Below are 11,965 nucleotides of genomic sequence, written 5' to 3' on the forward strand. Positions count from 1 at the left end.
AGTTTTAGCTGCGGTTAAGAGAACCGCCACTAAAATACATATTAAATTAAGAAGTAATTAATGTTTCATAAGTTTTTCAATATTCAATACAAAATTAGAGGCGATTTTTGTAACCGTCGCAAAATACTTATTTAGAGGCGGTTGTATATAACCGCCGCTAAGTATATGTCGCTAAAAAACTAATTTGTTGTACTGCTAGTATTTCTCACCGCGCCAAATACAAATTTAATTGGTGTGTTGAGTCTGTGTTTCTTGCAATTAAGCTTTTATCCTTCCAGCAACATATATAAAAATAAAATTGAATAATATTCCTTTGAATAAAATCAAGTTATGGTGTAGGTTAAGATTCCAAATTTATGGACTTAGAGATTTTATTTGTTCTCTAAATTATTGGAATGCTTCTGTGACTTAACTATCTTTAGCTATTTTAATAAGTGGGAGTGACAGACGTGTCAATTCCGAGCTCTTAGCTGTTAGAGGAGTGTTTAAGTTCAGTTATAAAGAAGTCATGGAATACAGTTAGCATTATGCTAACATTAAGAGATCTCTACTTAAGGCATACTTTTAAGGTTTTTTTAGAGATCATACAGTATACTCTTTTGTACAAATATTTTGGATTATTTTTTATCTTCAATTGCGCACATAATATATTTTGAGAAACATCCCTTAAGTTACCGAGAATAAACATTGGGTTTGTTCATGAGGTACTTAAGTTGGAGAATTAAATGCATGTGACCATAATGAATACTACTCTGTTAATTAGAGGACATGTCACTATGATTCGTGTGTTTGTTCTTTGATGAGGGTTGTGGTAGTACTTGCACCAAGTGGAGAATGTAAGATTTTCTCTAAATAATATATATTATATATTATATATTATATTGTAGGGTCTTAATTTAATGGTGCAAGTTGACTAGGCTTAAGTGGTTTGGTTGAACTGATTAACTAGTAGTTGTTATTCAACCATACTTTGTGCCTATATAAACCTGGATTGATGGGATACAAGACATTCATTATGTAGCACATTCAGATACGGTACTCATAATGCTCAGGACTAATGGTATACCGTTCAAGAGGCATCACACATCAAGAGTCACACATCAAGAGGCATTACACATCAACTGTGGCTGGAGATCAACACTGCTTCCGCTACTACAAGGTATCAAACAGATATTTCATGTGATGCCTTATTTTTAAAGGCTATATGCTTGAAAGATTTAAATGAATACTTCATCACTCTTGATTGGATTCACGAAAAATGAGAAAAATGCATGTGTTGTGGATAGTGCAAGTGTGCAACTACACACAATAAAAGTGAAAAGGAATGAGGAATTTGTTACTACAATATTTGGTAATACAATAATGATTGAGAGCTCTAATAGAGATATATTGCCTAGAGGAACAAAATTTATAATATATATTGCATTGTAAATAGTGATGCATTGTTCTTTCTAAAGTCTCACATAAATTTGTTTTCGTGGCAATGAATATGAAGTTGAGACTAAAAGAAAGGAATTAAGAATTCATTTAAATTACAAAGGCAATATTAGGGAAGAAATATGTATTGGAGATTTCATGCTTTTCTTCATGTTTATATTGCACAAAAATGAGTACCATTGAAGCCAATCTTATTGTACACTAAAAGTTTTCTGATTTGAATGATTTTAAGATTTGACACGATTGATTAAATCATCCTGGATATGTGATGATAATGCTAATTATAATTTCTCATAAATTGGGAAAATGAGTTTTAAAAATCATGAATGATCTCACCATCTATGAATTTATTTGGCATTTAACTTCCATATGGTCATTTGCGTAGCATTATGATGCATATGCTTATCACATTGTAATTTATATGTTATTGCATAGCATTTATTTGACATATCATTTTTTTTTCTATTACCAACTAAATTGATTGGCCTTTGTAATTTGACTAGCAAATTATTAATTTTTTTTGTGGCCGTGGAATCACCTTAATATTATTCGCACTTCTGATGTGATGAAACCATATATACCTGACTTTTTGCTCTTAAGTTATGTATATGCTTTGTCTACTTGAATATATACGTTATATGATTGCATATACGTTTGAGTACTTCATATGTTGTGATTTAAAGATCCAAATTACTTTAAATTATGACATAAGCAACTGGGTCACTTTGGGCTAAACATAGATAAGTAAGATTTGAAATAATATTATTAGACATCGTATATATGTCAAAAAATAGTCTCCCTTATGAAGCATGTGATAATGAAAAATTTCAAATTATATATTTATATTTGGAGATCTAATTTAATTTGATATATCATTGTTTTATCGAAATCTAACATACAGTATATTATGAATATTCCACCATACATCTAGTACGTGGTGTAAAATTGAACTTTTTCCAAAATTTGTGTTTTATTAATATACAGTCTAATTTATTACCACATAATTATTGTGTATCTCTACGGGCTATAAAATAAAATTAGGTATACATGTTGATTATAAGTCTTCGTCTATTGTATAAATACCTAGAGCCCATGATATGAGGATCATTTGATACGCTGACTTCATAATTTATGAAGATCATTTCACGGCATTAGGGGAAGATATGAGCCAAAATTATTTTGATTTGAAAATTTGAATGCCGAGAAATTTCATGATATGAAAGGATTTTCAAAAATCAACATACTAGATTGATTGAATGGAAGGTTCAATAGATTATTAATATATGCCAAATATATATCTATTGATTTATTATGCCTTGAAGAGACATTCGTCTAAAAGACAAAATACCAGTGGTGCACCAAATAATTATAATACTGGGATGCGGAACAATCAGATCTAAATATTGGAAAATAACTATAATCTGGTTGATTTTGAAATTGGCATTTATATTAAGAATACGGGAGAAATTCATAAAAATGTTGTCGACAACACAATTGTCTTTATAATTGCTCAAACTGGATCTAGAGCTAGGCACAAAAGTGCATGCCCTGATTTATTTGATATAAAAGGAGCAATTAAGACATATAGCTCAACTAGCTATTATATTCTCTATATTATGTGCATACACCATTGAATAGGCGTTGGTACGAAAGAGAATAATGATATGATGTGATATAAAGCGAGACTTAGAGTTCATGGGTTTACACAGATACCCATAATTGATATTATATATTCTCCATAATGGATGACAATGAGTTCCCCTGTTTAATATCATTGGCAGTGTGTATATTTATTGACAATTAGATATATTTACTCATAAAATCCCCGCAAATTACACTGTGGACCATGGTCATGGCTGATACTGGAGATGTGTTGAAAAGATATTGTAGTTGTTTTGAAAGGAAACTGCAGTTGCGCGGAACAGAGGCCGTTCATCTGTTCAATACAACTGCAGTATCAGTTTAACACAACTGCAGTTTCATACGAATAAAACGGCCTCTGTTCCGCCCAACTACAGTTCCCTTTCAACACAACTGCAGTATCCGTTCAACACAACTGCAGTATCAGTTCAGCACAACTGCAATGTCATGACCCATGGTCCATGGTATAACGACTGCAAATTCCCTCTATACATTTTGAAAATTTAATGTATGGGACTTGAAAAATGTTATTTTTAGGGGGAGTGTCATTTTACTTAAATCAGGAATATTATGCCCTAAAGTTTATGTTGGGTTATGGTTGTACTCTTTTTTCCCTTAGTTAAGTTTTTTTCCATTGGGTTTTGTTAGTACAAGATTTATGTTGAGGCCTCGACTAGTTTTTTTCCCACGGGATTTTTCTAGCGAGATTTTTAACGAGGCATGAATATATTTAAACATATATTTTACATTCTTTTGTCTAAGTTTTTTCCACAGGATTTTCCTAGCAAATTTTTACGACGAGATCATGTTCAAATAATGTTCAAGGGTGAGTGTTATAAACAAAACACTATTGTGGACATTATTATTTATATTGTAACAGTTATAACTGATACATTAAGTATACTTATTACCATTAAGTACATATTTACTTTTATGTATATGTGTTTGTATAAGAAAGGATGATGATGAATAAGAAGACCATCCATCCCTCAATTGGTGTGCTGAGTATGTGTTTCTTAATTGCAGTTAAGCAATTACTTATAATCCTTCCAGCAACGTAACATATATTAACATCAAATTGAATAATATTCCTTTGATTTATCCGAACATGCCCTATATATTTGTGACATGTCTTGTGACCCTAATCAGTAAAGATGCTAGTTGCTCATAGATGACAGACCCTGATCTCTTTTGACAAGCATCTTGCAAATTTAAAAAGGAACAGAATTAAGAGGTTTGCGATGGCAGAATTTTGACAACTCTTAACAAGATCGATATAAACTAAAAAATTAATGCATTGATTAAGAGGGAAATTAAAAATGAGTAGACAGTGAGCACAGGGAGGAAGTCTAGTTGTATGATTAATGGTGGTATGTTATATTAAATTCGCACTTCATTTCACGTTTTCAGAAAAATAAATTTATCTTCTCTCAAAAGGTTGAATCTCCCACCCCAATGGCCCTCCACGCTCCAATCTGACAAAGCATCTGGGAAGATGTAAATCATGGTAACTCAACTGAACACAGAGGCTAGACCACTCAACTGAACACAGAGGCTAGACCTTTGTTTACTGCGTACAAGAAGCCCTCCTCAAATAAACTTATTGGCCACAGGCGTTGATATTGGCAAATTATATCATTGAATAATGTCTATCTTGTACTATAGACCCTACTTCAAAAATAACCTTCAAATTTTGTACCTCCAGTTAATTGTTTTTGTATTTATAAAAAAAGTTAAATGCTCATCACATGGTAATTACACATAACATAATATCTACGGATACATAAAATGTTATCTACATGTACAAAACATGTTAACTGCAGACACATAACATTTTAACCAACATCATATGTTTCTGCAATTAATATATTAGTATACGTCAAAGACATAATTTTGGGGGTGCATTCAATAATGATTTTCAAAGACTTTTAAAAACTTTTATTAACTTTATAAATTTGGAGATATTCAATTCAAACTTTTAAGGAGTTTTTAAAAGAGTCAAGTCGGGTGGTATTCGATAAGACTTTAAAAGAGTTTTTAAAAGTCATGTGCTATTCAAAAGGTTATAAATTTGTGTAAACTTTTGAATTTTAAGACTTTTGTAGGCTTGTCCTTGTCAAATATAAATAGTTGAAATTCAACCATCAATCCCAAGATTTCAAAATTTCCTCTCTACCAACTCCGGATGTTTTCTCTTTCTATTTAAACTCTATTTTTTCTCCCTATTTAAAATTTATAAACCTTATACCTAAATTCAATAAATTATTTTTTCTTCATTATTCTATATTTTCTTCATACCCAAACTGTACCAATTTTTTTTCTCCTAAACCTTACAATCTTTCTCTAAAAATTCAAAATAATATTATTTTACTTCATTATTGCTGGTATATTTTATTTTAAAAATTTTTTTATCTATCAACTTTTTATCTCTAACTTCTAAATTACACTTTTTCTATGAACCTTTCTCCTTAACTTCTAAACTTTCTCCAAGAACTTTTCCTTACTAAATACATGAACAAAGCAAATTTTTCATCAATCATCGTCAAATTTTACTACATGTTTCATAATATTCATATAAATACTTGTATATTTTGATTTTTATTCTTTTTATATTTGTGTTCGTAATGGTTTTTAATAATAGGTTACTACGAATAGCAAATTACTGTTCGCAACAGCAATTTGAGGCTGCAAATTACAAATAGTAGCACCCTTCTGCAAAAAATTAATCTCAACAGAATTTTTAATTTTTTTTTTGTTTATATATATTCGTTTGGGAACAACGATATAAACTAAAAAATTAATGCATTGACTAAGAGGGAAATTCAAAATGAACAGACAGTGAGCACAGAAAGAGGAAGTCTAGTTGTATGATATTAATGGTGGAATGTTATATTAAATTCACACTTCCTTTCACGTCTTCAGAAAAATAAATTTTAGTTGGGAGTGGAAGAAAAATAAAATTTATTTTAGACTGGCACGATTGCATGATTAATTGAGTAGCTCACCCAGTCTAAAATTTATTACAAGAGATTCTCATCAGCAGCACTAATAATTTAGTTGAGTCACAAAGATTTATCCTACTACAAATTATGAATTGGGTTGTGAAAAAAAAAAAAAAATCATGGCCACATGCGTTGTTATTCACCGCCCCTACTGGTTTTAAATACAGCATATGTGATGATAAGTGAGAATCATGAAATTAAGTACCATCCAATGGCCCTGAAAGTTGAAGTTTATCAGATAGAAAAAGTGAGGCCATGTTCACCAACTCCCCAAACCTTGAGAAACTACAAGCTTTCTCTCCTTGATATATTAGTCTCGGTTTGTTATTCCCCCATGGTTTTCTTCTACGACTCCCACGCCGGCGGCCACGATTATGATGAGCTCAAGGACTCGCTCATGAAGACACTGTCCGTCTTGTACCCGCTCGCCGGAAGAATTAAAGATGGATCGACCATCGAATGCAACGACGAGGGTGCGGATTTTGTCAGAGCTAATGTTACGAATTGTGATTTGGGTGAGTTTCTCCGGCACCCCAAACTCGAAGATATACGCCAGCTGCTCCCTCTTGATCCCTACCCAAATGCTATTCACCCCGCCCACCCAATGTTAGCTGTTCAGCTCAACAGATTCCGGTGCGGCGGAACTGCGGTGGCGTTCTGCATTTGGCACGGCCTGGGGGACGCCGGCGCGATGATGGGATTATTTAACACCTTGGCGGCAATCAACCGCGGGGAAGGACCCATTAATCCTGCCGGTCTCATCGTGGACGCCTCCGCAATTTTCAGGCCGGGGAACCTCGTCAGCTCCCCAGTAACGCCCCTTTTATTCAAGAACCAGGGAAAGTACTCCTCGAAAAGATTTGTTTTTAGCAAGCAGGATATTGAGCGGCTCAGGAACAATTATTATCACCCATCGGAGCACCGCCGCTGTCCGTCTCGGGTGGTGGCATTGTCGGCGTTCATATGGGCTGCGGTGATACGGGCAATTCTACCGTCGAACCCAAACCTCAAGACGCATTTGCTGACAAATGTGGTGAACTTGCGAAAGAAGTTGAACCCGCCATTCCCTTCGCAGTGCCTAGGCAACATCAACCAAGCAGTGGCCGCTCGGTGGGAATCGGAAGCCGACGGGGGTGGAAGAGTTACTGCCGGGTTTCTTGTAGGAAGAGTCGCGGAAGCCATCGACAAGGTTACAGACGACTACATGAGGGAAATGCATGCGGAGGGTGGGTATATCAGAGCCATATTAAACTTTTCAAAGGCCGCACTATGGGATGAGATTAAGACTTTAAGTATAAGTAGTATGTGTAATATTCCGTTTTCTCAAGTTGATTTTGGGTGGGGCAAGCCGATATGGATTGGCCTGGGTCATATGCGGGAGGACTTAGTTATTTTCTTGGATGCAGAAGATGGGGGAGTAGAAGTGTGGATCGGGTTGACAGAAGAAGTAATGTGTAATTTAGATAAGGACATGGAATTTAATGCTTATGTGTCTTTTTCTCAAATCTTTTCCGAACCCTCTTATCCTATGCGGTCTGCACTCTAGATGGAAGATGGAGAAAAGCGGGATCGGAGCGGATGCATAACATTTAGTTCACATTTTTCTTGTATGCCAGAAAAGAAAAAACTTATTTTAAAAATTTTACATTAATGCCAAAGACCTTGTGGTCAAGCGGCACCCGGTGTACACTCCCATGTGGAAGGGAGTGGGTTGAGAGAGTAGCTATATGAACATATACTACATTGTAACCGAGTCAGTAGCACTCAAAAAAAAAAAAATTTACATTAATATTCGAGTTTTGTTTCATAATTTATTTTGGTAATATTGTAAACTTTTATTTCTTATCAAGAATACTAAATAGATGTTGGGAAAACCATTAGTTTTGTTTCTACTTATATATGCAAATATGTATGTTTATTTGTACTTTTATTTAAATTTTAGAATATCTTTATTTAAATTTGAGAATATAAACTATTTAAATTAATTTTATCTTTTACATATTTTTTACAATTTACAATTTAAAAAACTTACAAATTTAGTATTTTCTTATAATTATATATTTTTTTTGTTTAATACAGAGTAGTTTTTTAAATGTATTTTTTAAATATATAAGTGTTATATATTAGGTTTTTTGGTGCCTAATTTTATATAATAATACTAAACTTATTATTATGAAAAGTTAAATTGTAAATATTTCCAATTAGAACATATTAATCGAAATAAGCATAGAGACAAAGAGAGTATTTATTAGTAATTTTGTAAACTTCTTTTATTCATTAGTATAACATTTAAAATTATGAAATACCGGAATAATTAATATTTATGCATATATATATATATATATATATATATATTGATGTGTAGCAAAAATGAGTGATGGTGAGTGTACGGGTGTGAAATGTCGTTCCGCTGAAGATTGGGGTTATGGGACGTAATATGCAATCACTAAACTAGGTACTAGCTAGCACAAGGAAATCAACAAGAAACTAAGCAAACGACAACAAGGTAGAACAAACACATATGAACAATAGATAAATACAAAATAAAGAAATATGACTCAAGTTAGGGGCATTACCATCTAGATGCTAGCTTTAACACTTAAGTTTGGGGGAAGAACATTTTACCAATCCTAGTCAAAACAAGGATTAGAACAAGGATTGCCCCACTTCTATGGTGTATCAATCTAAGTTCTTGAAGAACAAAAGCTATTTAAGCTCTAATCTACCCATATTTCCATAGAAGCTAAGTGAAATTGGGTTTGAGATTGGAAAGGCTCAAGTCTTCCATCCAATTCCCATTGAGATGAAAGACTTTCCAAACACAAATAACAATTGCTACACATCAAATATTGCAAGATAAATTAAAGACCCAACTCAAACTCAAGAACCCTAGGTGGGATTCTTCCCCTTTTTCAAAATAATCACAAATTAAGCATCAAAATAGATAATGCAACCCTAACTAAAGCCCATAAACTAACTACTCATGATTAAATAGCATAGCATAAATAACACAAAAGCACAACTAAATAACATAAATCTTACAAAACAAAAGAGATAAGGGAAAGAAAGCTTCTCTATTGAAATGGGTGGTAGAATCTTGAAATTCAAGCTTCAAATCCAACATTACAGGCTCCAAAAGTGTTAAAAAACATAGATGCAAGCCTAATCTAACCTAAAAATATGAAAGGAAGTGAATGGAAGTGTCTAGGGTTCAACCATGGGTCAAAACCAAGTTCAAAATTCTCAAAACGAGCTTAAATAACTGCAGAGTAGGTGTCATACGGCCTCACATACGGCCGTATGCATGGCCGTATGTCTTTGCGCGATTTATAGTGCATTTCTCAAAATTCTGTGCAACAGCTTTGACTTCTAGGCTATTTTTTAACACCCAAAACCACTTTATTAGCCTTTGTGGTCTTGAATAACATTGTAGCCCTTTAAGTTGGCTTTCTAATGGCGCAGGAATCACCTCATTTGGACATTCCTAGGCTGAGATATGGTCAAAATACCGAACAATGGCGGAGTTGGACGAAATCTGTAGGTTTGGACGATTTTGACCCCTTTGGCTTCCTTTTTAAGATGTAATGTCTTCTTGAGAGTTGTAGCCCTTTGAGTTTTCGTTCCAATGACATAAAAATTACTCAATTTGGATATTTGTACGCCGAGATATCGTCCAATTACTAAGACGTTGACGTGCAGAAATTTCAACACCTTGACCTTTTGCTTATCTTTTGTTTTAGTTTGCCCAAATGACCAATACCATTGGAATTACAACTCTTAGGCTCTCTTGAAAGTGTTGCACCCATCTCCATATAACTTCTCCTTGACTCTCATTGACTCCAAATGCATCCAAAATGTTTCTTTTGACTCTAGTTCCCTCCAAAATGCATGAAAATATTCATCTTTGCTTCCAAATCCAAAATCTTTGCAAAACAACACAATTTAGTCATACTCTCATTAAATTTGGAATGATTAATAAGCAAAATGACTTAGTGAAATAGGAAAAAATATAGACAAATAAGCACTTATCAACTCCCCCACACTTAAACCTTTGTTTGTCCTCAAGCAAAGACAAGAAATAAATCAACGTCATCACAATGAAATTGATCATACTCCCACTTTGCACAACCTATCAAACCACAATCCAACTTGCTACAACACAACTTGTTTCAAGAATCACCTTAGCTTGGTACACAAGTTCCATTCTCAAGCCAATAACCAAGCACCAAAATCATTAAAATGCGTGAGAATCTAGTGTGCACAAATGCTAAGTTGAGATTATGCAAAACTTGGCTTTTAATGAGATCCCATAGGCTTGCCCTTCTTACTCCCACTAGCTCAACTCTAAGAATGCATGCTAAGATCAAATAGGTCTTTATTAGGCTTGTAATGGGGCTAAGGGTGAATGGTTAACAAAGAAAGGGTATAGGAATAAAACAAAACGAGGGAACTTCACACTTGTTCACAATTGAGGTTAGAAGAGATATAACTTGAATGAACTAAGGAACAAACAAGACTTAAGGACAAAACAACCTTTAAAGTGGTGGGGTAGAGCACAACTTACAAAATAAACTTCAAACTTTTATTCATCTTTCTTTTCTTTTCATTTTTCTCTATTTATCATCTTTTTCAACACTTTTTTCTCAATTTTTTTCAACATCATCTTTTTCATTTTTTTTTCTTTTCAAATCAACAAACAACTTAATCTCAATACCCCCACACTTAGACAAAATTATCAAGAGGATTGCTAACAAAACAAGCTCCAAATAAGATATCTTCTAAGCAAAAGAACAAGTGCTCTATTATCTCAAGGGTGGAGGAAAATATTTTTGGCTAAGGGTTAAAGGTTAAATGACAAAGGTTAACACAAGAAAAACAAACACAATGAAGGGTTTAAGTGCTTAGCACTTATTAAACAAACACAAGGCTCAACGGGGACAACTAGGGGTAAACATATGTTAAAAAGTGTAGTCTAAAAGGCTAGGGCTAAACAAAAATGGCCTAAATCATTACAAAATATGCAAATCTTAGACTTCACTTGGAGAGTAATGAGGCAAGTTCTAGCAAAACAACCATTACCGGAATCTCACATAAGTCTTTCACTAGCAATGCACAACAAACTAGATCAAGAATTGATTCAATTATTTAGTGGTTAACAAGGCTATTGGCAAGAGATAGAATAGATCAATGATGTAACCCCTTGGCTCATCAATCACAAGTTGAGTTACAACAAGTTCCACCAAAACAAACCACAAACCAACAAAGAGGGGGCGATCACAATTTCAAGCAAGGAAAGGTAATTTTCATAGTTATTATCGGAATTATAATTATCAGAGTCATAAATTGTAGGATAAACAAGAGATGAATACCTAAAGGATTCTCCTATTTCAAAATTTATGTGGGCATGTTGTTAGTGAAATTCTGCTTCAAAATTTTTGATATGTTTTGACTGGGAGACCAGTTCAAGAATTTCTTCAATTAAATTATCTAATTTTTCTCCTTCAAATTCTATTTCTATTTGTCTTTTAAATTCGTCCAGTATAAATTTTGTTCTTGAAATATGAAAAATTTTAAACGCTTGATAATTTGTTTTACTAAATCTGGGTAAGGGAATTTTTTGAGTAGGTAATAAACTTTTTCATTAAAATTTGGTATATCAATTGTGTATTCCACAAATTTTTCGTGTTTTTGATTTTTCATCCAAATAATATGTTTTGAAATTATTTCCAAAATTTCTTTCAACTTGAAAATTTTCATTGTTTCCAAAATAGTCTTGAATGAGTTTGTTAGAAATTTCATATATATTTATATATATATACATATATATATATATATATATATATATATATATATATATATATATATATATATATATATATATATAT

General features: G+C 33.1%; 1 protein-coding gene across 1 annotated transcript; it reads left to right on the forward strand.

The window, feature by feature from the left end:
• The first annotated feature begins 6,291 nt into the window (after window positions 1-6,291).
• Window positions 6,292-7,626, forward strand: LOC116015790 (stemmadenine O-acetyltransferase-like). Its single transcript, XM_031255963.1, has one exon. The coding sequence runs from the start codon at window positions 6,292-6,294 to the stop codon at window positions 7,624-7,626; it is 1,335 nt and encodes a 444-aa protein (XP_031111823.1).
• Window positions 7,627-11,965: the final 4,339 nt, after the last annotated feature.

This window comes from Ipomoea triloba, chromosome 4, assembly GCF_003576645.1.
Source record: "Ipomoea triloba cultivar NCNSP0323 chromosome 4, ASM357664v1".
Taxonomy (NCBI): domain Eukaryota; kingdom Viridiplantae; phylum Streptophyta; class Magnoliopsida; order Solanales; family Convolvulaceae; genus Ipomoea; species Ipomoea triloba.